The sequence below is a fragment of the Varroa jacobsoni genome, unplaced genomic scaffold, assembly GCF_002532875.2.
Source record: "Varroa jacobsoni isolate VJ856 unplaced genomic scaffold, vjacob_1.0 scaffold_773, whole genome shotgun sequence".
NCBI lineage: Eukaryota > Metazoa > Arthropoda > Arachnida > Mesostigmata > Varroidae > Varroa > Varroa jacobsoni.
Genome location: NW_019213675.1, coordinates 212258 through 235657, shown reverse-complemented (window position 1 = coordinate 235657; position 23400 = coordinate 212258). Strand labels below are relative to the sequence as shown.

General features: G+C 41.4%; 1 protein-coding gene and 1 long non-coding RNA gene across 3 annotated transcripts in view; one reads left to right on the top strand and one right to left on the bottom strand.

The window, feature by feature from the left end:
• LOC111263556 (uncharacterized) overlaps nucleotides 1-15726 on the top strand; it is a 17556-nt gene extending 1830 nt beyond the window's left edge. Inside the window, exons 1-4 of one of the 2 annotated variants that reach the window (XR_015312349.1) lie at nucleotides 33-147; nucleotides 348-4505; nucleotides 5765-5948; nucleotides 15659-15726. This is a non-coding gene — a long non-coding RNA (uncharacterized LOC111263556). Of the gene's footprint in view, nucleotides 1-32; nucleotides 148-347; nucleotides 4506-5764; nucleotides 5949-15658 lie in introns of those variants that run through there. The other variant, XR_015312350.1, reaches the window with a different exon arrangement.
• Nucleotides 13374-23400, bottom strand: part of tup (LIM1_Isl and LIM2_Isl domain-containing protein tup) — a 93412-nt gene continuing 83385 nt past the window's right edge. The window contains exon 7 of the mRNA XM_022838734.2: nucleotides 13374-16274. Coding sequence (XP_022694469.1) covers nucleotides 16137-16274 — 138 coding nt within the window. The 3' untranslated portion in view covers nucleotides 13374-16136. The remainder of the gene's footprint in view (nucleotides 16275-23400) is intronic.

Genomic DNA, 23400 nt, shown 5'->3' with positions numbered 1-23400 from the left:
ATATACATTTCTACGCAAATTAACACCGAGGTGCACGCTACGTACGGGGACTCTGCCCGATGGCAGAATGTTGGGCTGCGAATTCGTACCCGGTCAACGATGAACGTGTTCACAAGCAGAAAAGAAAGCACCGATAACATTTGAAAGGTTAACAAAATAGCATTTTTTTTATCCTGTTCAAATAGGTTAATGAGCGCATTTAGGCGGAAAACAAACCGAGACACGCGGTTCCATAACTGTGTGCTTCCATAGTTTAGTAGTCGGCGTTGTAAAAACCCGCAAATTTATTTTCGAGCTTAATTAACCACCCACCGTGATTTCTCTTTCGACTCTTTTCTGCTTTCTAGGCTCAAAGTGTTGCTCAGGAGATACAGCAAGCAAGCTATATTGGTTGACTTCGAAAAGGATTTAAACTGAGGATACACCGCGTTTAAATTTTCAAGGAACAGCAGATGGTGTCCGATAAACTAACGAATCGAGTATGGAACACTATTAGAATGATCTCATATACACGATCTTTCAAAAGCTGATTTCAATGAAAGCTGGAAACGTATTCACTGTTGCGTGTACGTGTGTATATGGAGGGTAGGAATATTCTGCCAAGCTGCGTTGATGGTTCTGGCAAGACGTACGTTGTTAAATGAAACTAATACTACTATTGATTTCGGAGGTAGCAACATGCCAATTTTAGATAACCCCCAAGCAAGATTTCAGTGTGTGTCCTCTGTCTCGTGAGACATTACAAATGTAACAGCAGATATCGTTAATACTATTACCCGCCAACACGATGAAATAATTGGTAGAAACTTCCAGTGCCTCTCGTGCGACTTTTGCCAATACCACAGAGTTGGCATTGTTCACTTTCTGCTGCATCACCCATCGTCAGAATGCATCTAAATAATATATAATAAGTTATATTATTATCCATAAGTCAAGTTAAATGATGCGTCTCTGATATCTTAACTAGTAGATGATTGCCATATATTATAGCTCGTGTTGTCCGTATAGCAACAGGACCATCCACAGCAGTTGTCACCGCGAGCACCCAGGCTCGACCTTATTGCCGCGGTTTGCAGCGATGGCGGCCGTACTGTTGATGACAGACAACGCTCATAGTGATAACGTTTTACAAGTATATAGTAGTATACTGCAGTACATGCTGTTCGCGGTAACCAGCGACATACCCCGTCGCCTTTGAATTTTCGTTTGCTCATTGAGTCAACGATTTAACCATAGGCCTTCTAGTCTAAGTACACCTTCCCTATCGCTATTTAGTATTGTCTGGTACTTTGACACATCCTGCGATTTCATCGTAGTTTACAAGCGGACATCTGTCCCTCAGAGGTCCCGGCTTTTCCCTGTTCAGAGGGATGGCGAGTGATCGGATGGAGCGACGCTCGTGGCAATGAATCGTCTCTGCCGTTGACAGACGCGCGTGCGAGATCGTTCCGGACAGCAACTGGCGCGTCTGCAGCAGAAGAAGAAGAAACGCATTGTGCGTTCCTTGACTGTAATACCGCCCTTGCTTTATTATTTTACTTGCCTCTCCACGGGCCTTCTCCATTTCTATAGTGCTTTCGTGTTTCGTGCAAGTGACCCCGAGCTTTTCGTAGCCTCATATGACATAGCAAGTGGGCCGTCGATAAACTGCTCGAATTCTCTCCTCTTCAGCGAGCAACTTAGAGGCCATAATGTGACTTATCACAAACATGTGTAGCTATGCTCCAGTAGTGCGGGCTACGGTGTACGAGCGACGTCGCTATGGAGGTCGTGCGCGAGGGTACAGCGATGGGTGCTTTGCGCTGCACGATGGGGGACGGCCATATATGAAGATTTTGCATGGGGTTACTGTAGCGGAACACCACCTGCTAAGGGGAGTGTCAGTGGGAAGGGTCGCAGTGAAACTATAACCACGAGAATTGAAGTAGCTATTAAAAGCTGTTTGGTTTTTTTTCGCTTCCATGCTTGCAATGCACCGTGTAAATGGACCGATAGATTTAATTCGAATGAAACATTGCTTTTGCTGTCAGCAAATTTAATGAAAGAAAGAGAATTATCGTTCAAAGGTCATTTAACGCCATTGCTGCTGCTGTTGTGCCGGCCTAAAGTTCTGCTACCTTTCAAGGAGACAGTAGTACAACAGGGTCAGTGCGGTAAACACAAAATTAGATGTTATACTGTGTGCTAATATCGTTGATAAAAAAAAAATATTGACAATATTGTATAAATTAGCTAGTTAGATAGACATTGGCATTTCGTTGCATATTCATTGAAGTTCGATATTTGGGTCATCGTCTCAGCTCAGAAGCTTGTCGATACCGATAATCATTAATCAATGGCACACGTATAATAGAAGTTAAACTAACTTTAATAACAATGGCAAACTTTAGCAAACATCAAGTGTATTAAACTGAGCACAAAAGACACATCTAGCTTCGCTGACAACGATACATGATTATCGAAATGGGCACTCATTCTCCCCTGTCTAGGAAATCCAGTAAAATATTTTCTAGTAAATGACACAAAATATTTTTTAATGATCAAAAAGCAACTACGACCAGACCAGCCTTTGGAGGTATGTAATCACCTGATCAAAACGCGAGTTGTGGCAGAACATCTGTGATCATGTCGGATTAAGAAATGAAACATGTAACGCAGAAGCTACTAGCGAGATCCGAACTTCGACTAATATACTATTGTTAGGGAACTAGAAAGCAGAGGTGATATAAACAGATCTTGCAATTATAGATTTTTAATTTTTTTTTTTATCACAAAGTACTGCTCGTTTGATAGTAACGCTACACGGGCTATTTCTTAAAAAAAATATAGGCTTTTTTTTTAACACACAACTGATTTGTTATAGGCGTTAAATAAGCGATGGCAAAATGTTATTATCTAGAAGACGTAGAAACCTCTTTTTCTGGCCGCTAGTGCACGTAACCACTATTACTGCGTGGGTTGTATCGACCCGTTTGAAACCCTAGCGGTCACCTGTCCCCTAGTGGATTATGGAGCTCATATTGCAAGCTCATGGCAGCTGTTGCTCGTGATGATAGGAACACTATACACGAAACAGGATTAGCAGCACATTTTGACAGCCCGCATCTCGAAGCCGACAGGCGACATCAACTGAATCTTAGTGGCCTTCACCGCATCCATGCCTTGCCGGTATAGTTCTGCACGTGGGCGAATGTATGCCTATGAACGCACTCATGCATCGTGGGTTAGAAGGCGGGCTCGCTCGTGACTGACATCGTCGAGATCCTACAAATTTGAAAATCTCTGCTGCAAGATGAACTTCAAATGCAATCTTAAAGTTGAAATTTGATACAACTTCTAGGGGGTTATCGGCCATTGCTCGTAGTTCGGATCCCATTACGGGCGCTACTATGCCTTTCAATTTATTGCTAGTTCCATCCGGAAACAATATCCGCTTAACTTACTTGATGAACACGTATAAGCCGTTCAAAAAGTAAAACAACTTAAGTTAAGCTATTGGTAGACTAGACTGAAAAGCTAACACGGGTCAACATACTGAAGGAAAATAAACGCTTTACAATGAGGTCGTAATTGGTGTCTAGGGTAAACGACAAGGGATGACATCGCTAACTATAACATGAGTTCAGTATGTTTCCTTACATATCAGAGAAGTTAATTCGACCATTTCGGGTAGAAAGTGTTCCGTCCTCGAATTAAAAAAAATGTAAGATGACTACATATTGTACCTTCGGGTTGGTGCAACACGTATAATTTATTATTAGTAAGCTGTTGATAAGTACGAAGCTTTACCATCGTAATAGGCTACCCGCGTTGACCGGAATTCGTCTTTAAGGCGATTGAAAACATCGTGTATTTATATTACTTTCGCAATTAGTAGTAAACCATAACAAACTAAAATACAGTGCTATACAAGCAGGTCACGTTAGCAACAACCGGAGAAAAATGTTATTTATTGTACCATATTACACAGTCGTATTAACAGCACAAGTAATATAACTGGTAGTTGTATAACTAGCTCTCTTTTCAGTGTTGGCGCAATTAGGTGACCAAATACTTGCTATCTATAACTGTTTCTAAACAAAAACAGATATTCGGACCAATTATTTGACCTGTCCTCTATCTAGCGGCCATGTTTGTTCAATGTAAATACCATCCGTCTCAATTATAGCGTTTATTTAGAACCAGTTATTTATTTTCTAAATATTATTTTTTAATCCGCCCCTAACTTTGTCATAATATTCGTGCGTCGTGCGGTATTGGAAAGCATAAGAGTATGGCGCGCCAAACAACATATAGGAAAAAAACTCTTGCAGAATAACGTTTTGAGCTGATAGCATGTTAACATTGCCAAAAAAACGCAATGATCTGGAAAAAAAAAATGCAAAAGGACGTGAAATGACTGACCGTTGGAGCTTACCTGGACGATCCAATTAACAGTCGACATTCTTCTCCCCAGACGACCGCTCATTCCTGTAACGGACACCCAGATGTATTTAAAACGTGTGGTCAGTATGTTATTAGTATTTACAGCCTCACATTAGTTTGCGTAGGGCATCCAGATTAAATAATACAATCTATTTTACCTAGAGGAAATAAGCACTTTTTTAGGTATTAATGAAGGGCATTTAATCCTGTACGAAGCCATATTTGTTTTAATGTGTATTCCACTTTCCCTGCGTCACATTTTTTTGCATCGAACTTCTCTTTTTATTAAACAGTCGCTTTGTCTTAACCTTAATATTGGATAATATGTAAAAATCTCAACTAAGGCTCTAAAAATAGAAAAAGCTTTCTACTATTGACAATCTCTATCGGCGCCTGCTTCCTGGTCGTTGCTTCTGCCTTCCCACTGACATCTCTACGGGTCTGAGGGGAACAAAGGCATCTTAATGCCAAGTGAACCGAGTCAAACAGCGCTGTTCCATCTGCTAAAGTTAATTTCATTAGACAAACCGGCGTGTGGTGGTAAAGGCGACGATGAACAAGAACGGGGTCGCGAAGGACGGAGGTCGAATCAGCAGGCATCGCGACATTTAGGGGACACCGTCTATAGCCGATTCTAGTGCAAAGAGCTGGACACAAGCTACAGTTAGACCCGGTCATAGAGCTCTTCCAAGCCCTTCGTTGAGCTCGCTCAAGCGGAGCGCAATGATTTCCTATGCTATGTCGGTTCGATGTACAATATGAGCCTGCCATTTAGACTAGCAGGTGCTAGCGTCGGAGTTCTCAGTGGTCTTACCAACCTCCGCCTCTCCCCCTAGATGCTCTCACTGTGATAACGTCGTTCACTCTAATCTCGTTTGTTTTCAACTTTTCGTATGCTTATCAAAGATTTGGGACGCCGCGTCCTTCGCACTTATTTGCTGGGGCGGTTACTGCTACCCCTAACCTGGAAATCGACACACGTTCGATTGAAAAGCGGAAGGAAAGAGAGTAAAGTGCACGACTTGAACTAAAAATAAAATATCTATTCATCTACAGGATTTTACCTATCAGATATTCGAATCAATGCAACCTGCATTACTTTCGTCCTATAAACGATACTAACCAACGAACGAGATTGATTTCTAGGTTCACACTCGAACGCTTTCCTCTATTTATATTTATCCCATTATGTTACTTATACGTAGGCAAGCTTACGTAATACCTTAAGGCCTGTTTTGTAACCTTTAAAGGTCCGCAGAGATATTACTTGTCCCGTTTCAATGAACTCACTGTTCACCTAAACACCAGTATTATTTTATAACAGCGGTTTTTTTTATAGATTGCAAGAGTGCATGCCCTGAGCGACGTTGTGATCATCGTGAGAAAATTATGATCACTTATTACCGAGTCAGTCGTCAATGCTCCGATTATCGAGATCGGACAGAGGAGTTGACAGAGTTATCACGTTTTGCCGAAATCGTAGCATCAAACATCTAAACAAGCTTCTGCTGTCCGTTCTGCCGGTAAAGTACCTATATTATTATTACCTATTACATATTAGGATTACTAAAATAGCCTTAACTTATTAAAGGATAGTTCCTAGTTAACCCATAATTTGACTTGAATTTATTAAATAACCTTATTAAGATTCATTAAGTTTTAGTTTCGGTGTTTCAAAACAACCCTATTTCGACCTCGGACTTACCCTCCCGCGGTAAACGTTAGCACATCTTTTCGTATTTAACGTATCAAATTTTTTTATTATTTATTTAGCTGCCTAGAGCGTTTCCCGGAATGATACAAATAGTTTATAACGACATGTCTTTAATAGTGTTCCAGGTAGCGAAATTTGGGTTATCCCATAGTGCTAACATGGGGCCTTTCAGAAGCATGTGAATTTACGTAGGACATCTTAATAAACGCGTCTAGTTGAAACAAACCCTTCCTAATATAGTGACTACTAAAAAAGCGCATTATGCAAACTAGCTCACTAAAAATGTCTCTCGGCTTGGTAATATAAACCTTGCCTTAGTGCCTTTGAAATTACTTAACTGTTATACGTATTTGATTTCACATATATATATATAGCAACATTCACTGCGGGCGCTCCTGCTTCATTTTACTTTTATGCCAAACGATTATAAATAAAGTGAAGTTTAATAAATTGTAAGTTTCGTTGACTGGATCACATTTTCAAAATAAAACATAATAATTAAAGTGCGAAAATAATAATTATGGCGCAGCAAACACATTGTGCATATAGCACAATATGGCCACTAGGATTGCATTCGGCCGAAATGAGGCCTATTTTTGACCTCTAGAACTCTACATGTGGATGCCAATCGCTAGAATTGTTCGAATGAATCGAAAACAAGAGGTATGTAATTATAAACAGTTAAGAAGTATGCTGTAACCAAGTTTGCCTTTGTCCGCGCTCAACTCGGTACCTGAAAATAGGTCTTAAACCTTCCTTATAGCCTCATACCTTCTTCCAGTTTTAAGTGTATAGCCAAGTGTAAATTCAACTCGTAAGTCTGGCAATTTATGGCCAACGGTGATTAATCCTGCATGCCGTCCATAGCATCGTCGTATAGTCCTTACCTTGGAGGCCAACGACTTCCGATTGTTTAGGCGACTAATAGGCCGAGATTTCGCCAGATAATCTACATGCCAATTACGTTTTAGTGAAGAAACAACCAATGCAGAAAAATACATTACTTTTATATGACGACTAACTGCAACTTAGTATAGAGTTGGTCGCATAAAATAGGTCTAGGTGGTTGTACCGGTTCGTTAAGTGGTCTGAAGTGTCCACAACTTTTTCAATGCCACTAGCGAGAATTGTATGCATTTTCTATCTATATTTTATCCCTTGAAAAAATTTTAAAGTGATCGAATGATACCTAGAACCACTCCTTAGATAAAGCAGTGGACACATAGTTTCGCATAAACGGATGTGTCGATTGCGGAGAAGATTAAGAGCAGCAATGGCCAAAGAATATACTTGAAATATTTCTAGCTTCTTTAAGTGTGATTGGAAGGTTTATTGTTAATAACTATTATTTATATTGGTGCTACACAGTTAGAACTCGGAAACGCACACGATTTCGGCCACAAAAGATCCATTATTGTGACCCACACGATCTCTTTTCGCTATGACCTTCCAATTACTGTGGACGCGATGATGGTATTTTAAAACCCAACATTCGCCACTTCTAATAGTTTTACGAGGCAAGCACTTTCTTTTGGATTGCGGTGAATTTCATACGAGATAATATTTATGTGCATTACCAGATAATGCTGCTTTATTGTTGAGCTGTGTCAAAAGCTTGAACTCATTGGACTTTTTGACAAAATGTATGTTCTAACTTTCTAATCTTTACGCCTGTAGTCACGGATTCATCAACCTTTCGAACCCATTCGGGGCCATCGCTTAGTTAGAAAGTTCAAAGCGATTGGACTGTAGGCAATTTGGCACAAGTTTGTTTTCCTGTGAATAGTGGCATATGTATGGTTCATGCAAAGCCATTTTAAAGTCCTTTATGTTGCGAAAACTCGATGAGTTTTATTCGAAAAATGCGTCACTTTATTGTCGGCGCTGCTGCTAAAAACAAAGCTTCCTAAATGCCGCTGTTTGCCGTGAGGAACCGAAACTATTATCATATACCTCCACCATTCCAGTCTATGCGACGAGACTCGACTGAAGTTCCCTAGAGAATACTGTCCGCCATAGAAGCCCCTTATAAACATTTTGAAAGGAAATTACATAATGGAGGTACCCGAGTAAGACATTACATTCAGTAGAATACATAGCGATAGTACTTAGGAATTCCCACTTCACGAATGAGTAACCCTGTAACACTAACATGTATGGATGTCCTTTTATGTTCCTGCAAGCAAATACCCTATTATGAGACCTGGTTAATAGTACGAATATCGTATAGTCATTTGATTAGCATAAATGATACTTTATAGGTAGTATTGATTTCTTAAAATGTTTGCTTTTACAGAAAAGGAGAAACCATTGCGGACTAGTCGTTCGTAATGGCTGATTATTTGTTTGGCCTGTTTTATCAGCGTTGTATTAGTTGTGTGGTGACAGTAATAGCAGGAATATCCCCACTCATGTGATGTTTTCTTTTGGCTAGTTTTCCTTGGTCCCGTTTAGTTCAAACAGGGAAGTAAATTGAGATCAAAGAGACTCCTCCTAATGTTGCGAGAACGCGCGTTACCCTGCCGACAAACCATGACACCTCCACCTTTCCGATCTCTATTAACAAGTCCATTTCAAAACTCGCGGTTCGAGTGCAGCCCTTCTCCCTCCATGTTCTCCGCCTTTCTGGCTTTCCTTCAAGATTACAACAACTATTGTGCTACAACATATACCCCTAGGAGAAGTATAGCAAACCGTGCCGAAGGAGTACCGCTCGCTCGTGCAAAGGCGAAACTGATTCCTAGCGCGAAGCACCGTCGTTCATTCACTATTTAGATTGAGCAGCGCTTGCTGCCCGTGGCGAGCGCAAAACATAAATGCACACATAGACATCTATCTATCTATATATATATATATATATATATATATATATATATATATATATACGCGTATGTGTATAGTGTACCTACACAAGTAGAACGTATAGTGCAAAATAACGGACTCGCACAATGGCACTCAAAATAGAGAAAGAGAGACAGCTTTGCGTATGTCTTCAGTCTAGCGCAGAGGCGACAGGGTGGCACGCCCACCAGGTGCGCTGATCTCATTGCTCCTTATCAAATTATGGCCTCCATCGTCGGTTCCTTGGTTCTGGCTATATCTATCTACACACATAGATGGATGCCGACGAGGCTGCGCAGACGGCAGCGGACCTGCTTTATATTGTGGAAGCGCTAGGAGCAAGTCGTACACAGCGCTAGTTAAGTCTATGTATATATGTAGGTAGGTTGTTGATGCGCTTCTCGAGCAGCTTGACTGCGACTGGCTCGACACGAGGCATGTTATGCTATCTATACTAGCCCTCGGTTTAGCGCGCTCTTCCGATGCGAGCATACTCTCAGAGGAAAATAAGGAAAGAGATGAGTCCTGGGGGATTCACAGAGACGAGGGGAGTCATGGTGAGAGTGTACAGCGCCAGGTAGTTCCACAGGGAAAGCACGCTCGTGCCACTGTGTGGAGTGGTGCAAACCCATTGACAACTCTACGCCTTGATAGTCAGGGTTGTGCTATTGCTAGAGAGAAGAAGGCGTGGTTGTTAGGTTTTCTTTAGGCTCCATCACAGGCTCATAGACCAGGGACGGTCTTTTGACCGGGTCTGGCAGCTAAATGCTAGCGGATGAATGAGCGAGTGAACAGAGGGCCTTCTAAAAAACATGTTTGTTTGTTGATTTTTTTTGCAGACACCTTTAAAATTTAGTGGTTTACTCTCGGATATTCGTACTTTATAGTTTGTATTAGTTTTGCGGTGGTGCTAGTAAGGTGCAACACTCATAAGCATAAGAAGATTCAAGTTTCAACCAGAGCTTAATAGTTGCTTCAAATTATATGAGCCCTTAACATCAACTGCGCAGTGACACCTAATCACCATAAATGTCTGTAGCCTTCCTACCTATAATACTGCATATGTAGGCTAGACTCCGTCTAGACGTAAGCCTATCGACAGCTTAGTGCTGTTAAGATGCTCTTCCGTTGCAAACATTCACAAATCGTCGTAAAGATGTCCGAGAAAAAACCTAATCAATTTGCTCACTCTACATATAGATATCTGCGCATATACTCTGCATATGCGTGACCATGTTTTTTGTACTTATCGTGCAATAAAACTGGCAAATTTACTCTGCAGAATTCTTTCCTTTAGATGCGTACTCTATCTATGCAGCTATGATTCAGGAAAACAAGCTCACTCCGCTATTATCAGCATACCTTGGTACAATATATTTTTAGTCATAAGGCTCATAGCCTGTAGTAAAGTAATAAGTCTGCGAACCAATTCTGTACATGCTATATTACGAATAGGAAATGTAGAACCACCCGCTGGCTTAACGTATTCTTCACTTATTTTAAGCAGACGGCTGAATACGTCCGGACGAGTGAGATTACACGTAGACAATATTTGTTATTTTCATTTTATAATATGACTGTTTGGGTGCTGCACAATGTGTCTAAGAAGAGGCCTATTGTCAAAACCTACTAGTCTGACAGATAACGCCCTTGTATACGTATTTCCGACTCGTGTAATATATTAAAGATAATAGATACAATCTGAAATGTTGTTCCTTCAGATTAACTTAACCAATTTGTGTTTACTGCTGTAATCATTACAGTGCTCTGATATCTAGCCATTTGTGCTTACATTAACGAGTATCCTGAGATATGATGTTTTCTACTACCTTTAAATGGTGCCTGATTGAGCCTGCCGACGATTTTACTCACTCCTTTAACGCAAACGTCGTCGATAAGCTTACGTATAGTGCTACCTGGGTACGTTACGTGTGTAGCTGATTAGTATGCCTGTAGCGTCTATGATCACAGGCTCGTTTAAACTAAATTCTCTTACTTGATTACTCAACTATTTATTATCGCCATTTCTGGAACAGGGTGATTGGTACCTGCGTGGTTACAAAGTTCTGTAGTACTGAACCCGCTGACTCCCAACGGTTCATCTTGACGGCAATAAAATTCAGCTCAATTTTGTAGGGTATTTTCGTTTTTTAGCATGAATTTAATAAATTAGACATAGGATTTCCATTGTAGTATCAAAATATGCATTTCAATATACGGTGCATTATGCACCAGTCATATATATATATATATATATATATAACACGTGTTAAATCATTTTTCACTGGTGGGTGACTTTATTACATGTTTTATGTAATAAATTCTTCTTATAAAGTAATGTAAAACGATATTGTTTATTGCAAGTTGCACATATAGTAGCTTTTATTTACGTGTGATCCTCAAATGGCCTAAAGTAAATAATATTTCTTCAAACTATATTCTGCCGGCCGAAAACACAGTACATGTGTCATGCGAAGAGTTAAATATAATTTTCAATTTTTATTATTCATTCTTCATCTCGTGTTAATGTGGTAAGCAGCTTTGTTAAGAGAGCGTAGCACATAAGCCTATAACTGTAGCTCTATTTATTACTATATGTTATTATTAAAATGGCGTTACAAATGAATTGTTTGCGGCTGCATTATTATTAACGCTAGTATTATTTATTCCGTAAAATAATTATCTGCATGCCTAACGGTTAAAAGTATGCTAAACAGGAAGGCACTATCTTGAGAGCTACCGATTTGATGTCGTTTGACCACTTCTTATGATCAATTTCTGGTCGGGCTGGTTGGCCGTTCGGTCGGCTCCTTTCGGAAAACCTGCAGGAAGGGGGGGGGGGGGCGAGGGATCTCATCGTCCATCTTTTGCTCCAATCTATGTGACCGCTATGTGTTAGTTGCGGCTATTCGCTTGGAAAGGATGTTGAGGCGAGATTTCACTAAATGCACTTTGCATGTACAAACACAACGTCATCTCCCCTTTTCGCTTTCCTTATTGCTTACTCTCGGCCTCTCGAAAGATATCCAGCTACTATACTTCCTTTTATCAAACTTCCCATGTAGCAAAATCCCCTGTTGACTGACGAGAATCGCTGTGGGGATTCAGCTTATCGTCTTTTTCTCCCCTTTTATAACCCCACTTCCCTGGTAACACAAAGAGAACGACCCTTCGACAGTTATCGAAGCTGTGATGGGTTTCTGATGGACAGGGTGGCAACGCTGTGCGGTGCTCTTGGGGCGTAGGGGAGAAGGATGATGAGGGGAGTCTATATAAGGGACAAGAGATGGGAGGTTTAGGTATAACCGTAGCGGTTAGGGAACGACTGTGACATGCATGGGGTACACATACATGTATGAGGACCCCGTAACATAGAGATGCTACGATGTGCGACCTTTTTTGGAGCTAGGGAGAATAGACCTCTTGGTAGAAGGAAGAGGGATGTGCAGGTAGAAAAGTTGTGGGATGAACGAGAAAGCGAACATAAAATTGTATTCTTAGGCTGCTGAGTTAGGCGGTCAAACTCTAGTAGCTGTTGATAGCTTGATTCTAAAACGCCACGTGTATAGCATATAGCCTGTAGTAAGCGACAAACCCTCACAATTGTGTGTCACTGACTGCGCGCTCTTTGTATTTGCGATGTCGGCTGTGACCTGGCTGCCACCCTTCTCTAAGTAAATAGCTAAGTAACTAAGAAGAAAGAAAGAAAGAAAGATACATTATTAGATGATAGATCAGCTGGTTAGAGCAAGCCGAAACTACGAAGCGGACGGGTTGGCGAGCGCTCGTTGGGGATGAGCTATTTGTAACGATGTATCAAAATCATGTTTCTTAAAAGTTCTTCCCCCATTTGTCACAGTTTCGAATGCTAGAGATGCACTGGTAATGGTGGTTGTAGTAGTACTGAAAGCAACAAAATATGTTATGGTTGCAGTCCCACAGAGAGAACGGAAGACCAAATGTATCTGTCGGTGTTGAGCTTCAATTCAAGCTAAGTTGGATAAAATTGAAAACGCATACGAGAACCGGTTCTACTCTTAGCAATAAAAGTGAATCAGTGATACAATCGTGAGGGGCACAAAGATGGATAACTTGTCGTCTCGTATGTGACAAGCCAGTCACAATTGACTGATGGTTGTACGGTGTCATGGGACTGGGCTAATTATACAGAACCTTGTTTTCTACTATTCTAGCATATCTTACCTCAAACTACTCAAAACATCTAGAATGAATCTGAGTTAATATTTTTGCACGATCTTTTTTTTCTTTCAATTTATTATCTCATTATAAAGAAGATAATAAGTACGGGAGCATATTTTTCTAGCACTGACGGCTAAATTTCGATACATATTACAATAGTACACTATTTATAAAGCAAATGATTACATTCAGAGAAATATCGAAAACCACAATCAGTTTATTCTTCTTAATCATCATGATTTAAGATTAATGTCGAACCTGGTTGATCCGCCAGAATCGGAATTCTCTCTTCCTTACTCATTTGCCATCCGATCTGGCGACTGCTCAGGACCGACGACTACTGATGTTACAATCTCAATCCCGACAGTGTCAATGACAATGTGTGAATCGGTACAAGTTGTGAAATGCACTCTCAGCTTGTGGCTGACCCTTTGTCTAGAACTTCCTTAATATTCCAATCACTGGGACCACACCATTGACCGTCTTTACATACTCTACAAATACACGATACTATCGTTCTCATCTTTGCCCAAACCTCGTTTTACCTGGTCACTCTCTCTTGTTTGATCTTCGCGATTTTTTCATCTGCCTCGATTTGCCATCACTTCAAGCGTCTTTCGTCCGTATCAACTCAGTGCCGATATCCCTCCATTAACCACCAGGCGCATCTTTGGCGTTTTAGAATACGCGTCTATGTGGTAAGAGATTTCGAAAATACCGGTACTTTAATTGAGGTTCAGAGTGACGCGACAAATCGAGGTTTCTCATTATTCCGTTTTTATTTTCTATTTCAAGTTCACCTGTCACCTGACGCACCCTCATCGTATTCTTGTAACTGATTGACATTTCCTTGGTTATGTCCGTTTGCTCTTTCTAGTACACACCCATTAACCACCAATCTTTACTTCCTTTTGCCCAAACGGTATAATCTTTCCTCTAGGCTATTAATTTTTTATGTACACAAAATGCAGCTTGCCCGCTTAGCAAGTCTAGATGACAAATGTTGTCTTTTCATTATGGACCTTCGTGATTCAGCTATGTACACGCACATACACATACAGAGAAGGCAGATGTTGACTGTTTCATATGTGATCATCATACTACCAACGTTGATAACTTTGGTTTGAATCGGAATGTATGGTACTAACGAACGTGCGCGGACCAATGCACACAAGTGCTTACGGCAATGCCCACCTAATTATTTTTTTCCTTTAGATTATATCATAATAATATGAGCTATAATAAGCGCTTATTTCTACTCTTAAGTGTACCACAATTGATCGACGATCACCACTTATCTGCTTCCTCCGATGTTGAATCGCTGGATAGTTAGTGCTGTCCGGGTAGCTATATTTGACAAGAGCCCCAATAATTTGTGAGTCTCTCTCTCTCGTTCCCTGTATATATATATATATCGCCTCACCATATTTATCTATTTGTTTATATTTATATATAATATATTAAGTACATTGTTAGGAATATCTTTTCCTTGGTTCTCTCCTTTTTCTATTGATCTTTTTCTTTTCATAGCAAGTTTTTGCCTGTTCTCATATTGAAGTCACTTCTGCTACAATTATAGTTGCAGTAATGGTCCGATGGCCGCCAGGTTCGGCTTCATGTCAGCAGTTTTGTGGTTTTCATCGACATCGCTATAAGTCTTTCTCTCCTAGGTATCTTTTTACCATTGATTTTCTCTGGCGGTAAACTTCATCCGAGCTTCTGGTACCCGCCAGTTAGTTTCTGTAGTTCAGTTTCAGTCTCAAGCCCCATTGCGCTAGCCTTATTCCATCATCACCATCCCGGATCACAGATTGCTTATGCCTCATTATCCTTTACGACGCCATTGCTGGTTGCGTTTACGGAACAAGATGCTTCGTGTTTTATTGTCTCTGTACATCTGTACAGCATCGCCATCGCCATCACCGTCCATTCATTATCGACATCTTCACAGTTTTACTCGTTATTCCGGACCGCGGACGTAGTCATCAGAAACAATGTCCCCCAAACCTTCCGATGGCCGGGTCATTACCCGATACTATTTTTGAGGAAAAATGCTACACTGAATAGTGTTATTATAACTACTATTGTTTATTATTATTACTATCGTTATTATTGTTATTATGATCAGTATTATTATTTCCTCATATAATTCTCAGTAGTGGCAGAAGCATTACTTTCCTACTGATTTTTCCCGGCACCACCGTGTCGTATGTGATCTATGGTTGGCCGTTAGTCGATCACGAAATTCTCTGCCTTTCATTCTAATAGCTTTCTTTCATTGGCTTGCATTTTCGTCGTTCATCTGATCTATCCATTCAGTGTACGTAGCTTCCTTTTCCGAATGATATATAAGCTGGTTGGGTCATTGCCTTCCGAACTTACTTCGAACCCGGTTGTTTAATTAATCGTTGCCTCGTCTACCTCTCCGGCCGCCGGTTCGTTTTGCCACTTGGATTGCCGTCGCCTGATGACCACTAGATCCGCTGTGACGGTGTCCACGAACTCCACGAGCCCCATGAAGTCCACGAATGCCTCGAGTCCCGCGGCTTCTTCGACTGCCACGATGCTGAACGGCGGTCAATTCAGGCGCCGCTGTTTCAGTCGATGGTGGTCTTTCGCCGTCGTTAACTGCGTCATCGTCATCATCGACAGCATCACCATCGCAATGACCAATCGATGCTGATGTTGCAGGACGAAGGACAGGAACGATATTCAAAGTACCAGCAGTAATAGCAGCAGGAATAGTTGAAAGTGTTTTGCAAAGCGACGCTAGCGTGGCGACGTCCGTCGGCGACGGTGAGGAAGATGCCCTATTGTTGTTGTTGTTGTTGTTGTTATAATGCGATATTTGATGTTCATGATGTTGTTGTTGTTGTGCAATAGGTAGTGCAGTTGCCCGATTAGTGGACTGTCGTAGTAAAGATAGTAGGGGCGCATGTAGAGCTGCAGCTGTAGGCTAGTCGCTAGTGGTGGATGACATTTCCGAGGGCGAACGCGGAAGCAGATGGCACGTTGAATCGTCCAATCCTGCCAGATAAGTGTGGCTTGAATCGAGAGACATCGCCACCGGCCCGGAGGGATCGTAACCATGCATCTGAAAGGGATCAAACACGTACACATTCTTTAACTTTAGAAAAAGGCTCGGGAATAGCCATTTACTATAATGGTATGATTTAAGGTGCACATCTATATGTGATTAAAATTACAAAGATGTTTACAATTCAATTTTCTAGAACACCTATTCATATATAAATTACAAGAAAAGATGTACATAATCATAACGTAATTGCGTTTTTAAGAAACAAAACTGTCTGTGCGCTAGGTCCGGTTTTTGTCGTGGAGGTCTCCTACTTCAATCAACTCCAAACAGTTATCTGGCGGAACACACGTTTTAGTATGTTTGTTGAGTGCAAAAATCTCTGTTCCCCTAACAGCCAACCATACTGATCTTTGGTTTGCTTTTTGATCTAGTTTGGTCTTGCTGAGCGCCGATCAATGTATTTATTATGGAGTCGAGCGTTTTTTTTTGGTATTACATATATTCTACTTGTCATACATCAATTATACATTATTCTCAAATTAGACTAATTATCGGTTTTAACGGGGTCTTGATTTAGCCGTAACTTGTAAGGGACGTTTCGCTAAACATATCTGCTTGTGTAATTTCACGTAAATGTATACGTTGAGGAAAATCATTATTGACTAGCAGATACCCGCTTTTCGTCGTACTGAAGGTATAGTGCGCCACTCGTTTGTACCGTCGTACGTCAATATAGACGTTTTTATATCGGCATGAGTACTTATCTTCGCAGTTAGTTAATCAACGTATAGCTAACGTCGGGATAGTGCCAAGTCGCCTGCATGCCTGTACTGGCGTCGGCCGTTCTCTTCGTAAATAACCATTGAACAAATAAACTATCGTATTGTATTCAAGCAACCACACTTAATTATGTTAATACTACTATATCTGATAGCTCCAATATATTCGAATCTTCATATCTGTATACATATACAACGTTGCGGCGGTGACAGCGTTGACGCGATTGTATCCCTACAGTGTAGACCGTGAAGAAACGGTGAAAGGCAGTATAGTGTACGATAGTGCTAACAGCGACCACTGCGACAACAAAGGGCCTCGCAGTGATCTACTACGAAACCTGTCACCAAATAAATCAGATAAAATAAAGCGAGACAAAATGGGTTTGCTTTTTGGTCATTCGTTAGCAGGGGCATGTTACGCGTCCGTGTCTCCAAACCCTTGCGTTTCCACTTTTGTGGCGTATCTCTGTAGTTCCGTATCTATCATACGCGTATGCCCGCGTCTAAATGAGAACGTGTTAGTTTCTGTGTTTGCCTGCGCGCAGGCTAATTTGGCTTTCCGTAGTCGCCTTCTTCTTGTTGTACCCGTAACGGTTTCGCCGTCTTTTTGGGAGAACGTAGTAACAAGTCGTTAAACGTTGTAATACGTAATAGTAAGCCTACGACAATAGCGATGGTAGCAACGGAATCAACAAACACAGTAAGGTTATTGTATAACTTATAATATCACAGGTCTGACGTGATACGCCGCGACGGTTACCAATCTCGCTGCTGGGCCTACTGAGACTATTGTTATTGTTTCCTTGTGCAAGAGAGAAAAGTAGCAACATTGCTATTGGATGAAGCTGAGTGCGTAGTACGGTGGTGGGGCCACGCACGACAGGAGCTAATGTTGACGCAATTGATACTCGGCGGACGGTTTGGGTTTCGCCTGGGTTTTGGACTATGTTGGGTTGTTCGTTCATAATGTGATGCGATTGCGGTGTTACGAGGAGATTATCACAGGAGGACCTGGCTTCAGTGCTTGCTCCGTCCGTCCGCGCGTGTGTGTGTGTATAGTATTATATATTTGAATATATCTCTGTTTTGTTGTGTGTGGTGAAGCCTGCAACGGCTTCTATAGCAGCAGCGGCAGCTATAGGAGCAAGAAACACTGTTGATTCGACTTCTGCGGCCGCTGCTCACGGTTGCGTAGCCGCCAGTCAACGTAGTCGCTAGACGGCGCTACGCGGGGCAATAAATAAATGATAACAACGACCATTGCTACGAACCAAACGACCAAACAGCGAGAAGATTTCAACGCTATTACTTTGCCCTTTTCCGTTTTCTTATAGTTGGTCGTTGTCTTATTCATCATCACGATCATGATGTTTGTGATAATGTTGATTATAAACGACCTGATGATGGCGACGACAATGGACGGACGGAAACGCATGCTGCTGCAATGACAGCATCTTCGAAATCAAGTCCAGGAGCGAGGGAGTCCACAGAATCCAGAATCAAATGGAAGGCCAATGTGAAAGGAAATTATATTGAATGCGCAGGATCAAGCTGACAAAGATTCTCGCATCATTCAAGCTCCTATTTATTTTTAGCGCATGTTAAAAAAGTGTTTCTAAACTAATTAAGTACGATTAGGATGGAAATTATTTTTTATGTGAACTTATTTTCTGTTTCGTTTTAACTCAATAATTATTTGTCTACGGTCGCTGCCCTCGGCGCCGCTTCTGTCCTTGCTTTGACCATTGTCTCAGACACCCATTCAATTTTATTGTGAAATTCATATCTCTGCAGGCAACTGCAACGAATGTCGACCGCGCCAACGGCACAGAAACGATGTGACGGCGTCTAATAGTTCACAACCGATGCTTCAAAATAGTTTAAAAAAACCAATGTAGTTATAACAAAACTAGTTAAACATTGCCTTTCTTTCAAATAAAAATACGGATAAATGGTGCTAAGGCCTTCCGTTGCATGAACTATTCAAAATGAATCCGATTCACTCAAGCAACACTCTTGATTTGAGTAACATTGTTATATTGTTGACCCCTTTTGTGGGGAAAAAAAAAGCTTTTTGAATAAGCCCACAGCTCGTCTCTACAGCTCGAAATAGGTTTGCGTGACTTGTGGATAATAATAATCAGTCTGCCTAGCGTCTTGTCATTGACCGCTCACAGGCTATGTATCATTGGCACAATGGCAGCCACCATATTGTTACCAAGCGATGCCACTAGTGCTCTATCTTCCGTATGTCCTCAGCTCAATATGAACAAAACCTATTCTCGATACGTCGAATATGAACCAGATAAACGATATAATAACTAATGTGCGGTCAATTCCGATATGCCACTTTCGATTAACTCGACTCGTGGCTTATGGTTACGGGACGAAGGAAGAATGGAAACGAAGTGTTTACTCGCTTGACGATAGGTACCGCTCTCTGTGTGTGTTATTTCTTTGTCGACACGGAACGACGTGGCGAACCCAGAACGGATGATACAACTAATCACATGTTAACAAATCGAGATAGGCATGAATCGAAGAATAAAGGCTATCCGCCACACAAGAACGCACCGTTTGTTTCCTTTCTTCCTATCGTTTCTAATTCTGCCTCTGCCGCGTTGAGGCGTTGATGTTCTTAACCGTTCCGTGGTACGTTGGGACGACCAACGAGGTGGGCTGAGCTTATCGCCGCCGACGCCGCCCGAAAGAGATCTTACCCAGCGAAGATGTTATGTAAGAAGCTCGTTGTCCAATGGAAGAAGACACACGTTCCGTTTCATCTCCGCCTCGCCGCGCCGCCGTTTCCGTCGCCGCTTTGTCGCTGACGGATGGCAGCAGGGGACGCGTACTATGTCGTCATATTATACGTATTGTTGGAGAAGATCAAGCACATCAAGACCTCTGGCAGCCGCCACCAGAACTGTCGATAAATCATTGAAAAAATTCTTAACGTATATTGGACCATTGCACACAGCATGTCTTCGGCCGTACACGAGATACATTTGTGAAGATTACGTACGAGGAGGAAATAGGTATTGAACATCATAACAGAATGTAGCGGTTGGCGATCGTAAAGGCTCGGCAGGTGATTTCGAGAATGAGTACATCGCACCATAGCGATTTGTACCCTTGGGCAAATATTTACGAATAGCAAGGGCATATTTGACATATTGCCCAGCTATGATTACGAATTGAACGGTAAAAAAATATATGTTTATTTTTCCATAACGACAATTCCACGGCGAAGTAGCAACCAGCTAGATTAATCCAAAAGAAGCAAATGGAGTAATCGTGGTGATATTAATCCAGTCGCGCTTAGTAGAAAAAAAAGTCCAAGCTAACGCACGTATATTTGTAGCATTAACAAATTGTACCGTTCAGTAAACATACACGTTTTCGATATGACTGGGCAACAAGATTAGGTAAACGCTAGCTCTTGTGATCTCTTGCGACCGGTAATCGATTTACTTTGAGCGCGACCCATCGCCGTATCGTTCCCATAGACCTCCGTGTTTTGTTGCTAATCGCTATCTTCGAAGCTCGTCCGGCCTCACCCACTTCTACTTAAAACGATGATAGTCACCTACTGCCGCTAGGGCGTTCGTCGTGTAAGGCCGTGTAAGGGTCGCTACGACTATCGTATTTGTTTTCCAAATTCCGTCTGTTCGAATTACCCACAGGAACTACTTAAGGGGAAGAGCATTTCTCGATTAGACGGAAAAGTACCTCGAGCACCGTGGAACGAACAGCGGTTTTTGCGTTTCAACGACGTTTATACCCAAATATGAGCTTCCTTTTTTGTATGCAGGTGCCAAAATAAGGCGCGCCCTTACGCATTATGTCGTATCAACACACACTGACGAAGTAACACACAAAATCCCGTAAGTCTAAGCTCAGCGTCGCTGTTCTTGTACTAGGTAAAGTATTAAGTTGTTGTGGAAAACCAATGTCCCAGCCCAACTCGGTAAAAGCTTCCGTCTTGCGTCGTCGTACGTCGAGAGCGTTACAGAATTGTTGAGTCATAGGAAAACCGTAGGCGTTCAAAGTAGAAAAATAACTGCGCGGTTGGCGCTTATAACGCTAGCAGCTGGCACGACAGCTGCTGCAACGTACACTAGAGGCGTACCATGTGGACAACAAAACTCTCCATGGTGATGATGGTTCAGATGAGGCTGTTATTGCTACTGCTGCTGCGCCTGTCTTGTTTATGGTAATGCAATAAAACTTGGACGCAAGACAAATAATGAAAGTAAGAACCAATGAAATCTTTGTGCAACGGTAAGGCACAAAGACCCAGTGTAATCGAGAAAGGCCTACGTGAACGTATGGGGGCCACTACCGTACGCGGTTTTTACCTTTGTTTTTATTTGCCTGCCGAATTTGAATTGCTTTGCGATCGATGCGAACTTCAACCGGCAAACAGAAATAACGTCCGACTGCTGCCATTATGGTTACTACCTGTACGATATATAGAATGTCTTTCTCTTTAGAACCTGATTGTACGTTTAAAATGAGCGTGGCTTCACCGTTTAACAGCTTTAGTCGTTATGTGGGTGTTTGCAATAGACATAAAGAGTGAATTCCTTCTTGTGGATCGGCGGAAGTATGTTCTGTGTAAACGGAAAATTTCCGTTTGCATTCAATGGGAGAGCCGCACTGGCTTGACGGAACGCTTAGTTTCCTCAGATCTCGTTACTCATCTTGTACATATCTGTTGTGCTATCTCTCTGTACACGGCTTAATCCACACACGGCTCGAGCAGATGTGCGCATTTGACAGAGTGAGATACTGCTCGTGCTGTCGCCGCTGCTGCTGGACGTCTTCCTCCGCTTCCTGGCTACGGGTATCGCTGTCTGTCTTGGTAGTCCTCTTCTCCATCCCCTTCTACTGAGCCCTGCCTTCGCTTCGGGTTTTTTCTCCCACCGACAAACAAACTGCCGCCGGAAAAACTGAAGGAATGAACAGATCAGGAGCGGGACTCCGTGGACACAGGATATTAAGATAAGCTGGCTCGTACCGTTGAGGGTTGCTACACAGCACCAACTAGTAGCAGCACCACGCGCATAACCAACCTGGTTTTTGGTCTGATTTGTCACCAAGACACGATAGCGTCAACAGTGAACCTGATTGTACTGATCATCGTCATAGTGACGGTAGCAACGACAGCGTCGCTGTCAGCTAGACCACACTATCGTTTTCAAACTGCCCGGCTGACTGTGTTCTTCATATTTTGCCGGTCATATCATCCATCTCGTATCATAAACAAGGTGAAGCTACCCGCTGTATGTGATGATCCCGATGATGATAATGATTTTTTTTATCCCTCACAGCAGCCTTATCGTCATGATTTGACCAAACAGTGATTACGGTAAAAAGAAGAGGAGAAAAATAAGTGGTTACAAAACATATACGAATAAGCGGATGTTACTATGTTCTTGCAGAGCAGCCTCCAGATCAAAAACTGAAACGGTGCAAATCGTTGGGCATAAATCGAGCCACCGAACTGGTCTTGATAGACAGTGATACCATTTAGTTTATCTCTTAGACAAAAGTAGTTTTTTTTTTTTTTTTTTTATAGACATACCGTAGTGACGGGTGCGCATACGGGTAAAGACCCGTAAAAAATTAGAATCGAGAACAAGCAATGTTCCAGGTGGACGGTAACGGTATTAGGTAAGTATGTTTCGCATTTTATATAATCTTCGTTAAGTAATTTTTTTAATCTTCGGGCAGAAAACGGGAAACAGTAGATGTTTCCATGACAAAAGATATAACCTGCTATAATTAGTTTTGTCACAGGGAATTACACGCAGACACGTGCTGTTTATACACATGTACAATTTATCTTGGCACCATTATCAGTAACTTTTAGATAGACAGATACAGATAGATATATAGAGAGACAAATAGATAGATAGATAGATAGATACAGCTAGATAGACAGATACAGATAGATATATAGAGAGACAAATAGATAGATAGATAGATAGATAGATACAGCTAGATAGATAGATAGATATAGATAGATAGATAGACAGATAGATACAGCTAGATAGACAGATACAGATAGATATATAGAGAGACAGATAGATAGACAGATACAGCTAGATAGATAGATAGATAGATAGATAGATATAGATAGATAGATAGATATAGATATATAGATATAGATAGATAGACAGATAGATATAGATAGATAGATAGATAGATAGATACAGCTAGATAGATAGATAGATACAGCTAGATAGATAGATACAGCTAGATAGATAGATAGATAGATACAGCTAGATAGATAGATAGATAGATAGATAGATAGATAGATAGATACAGCTAGATAGATAGATAGATAGATAGATAGATAGATAGATAGATAGATAGATAGATAGATAGATAGATAG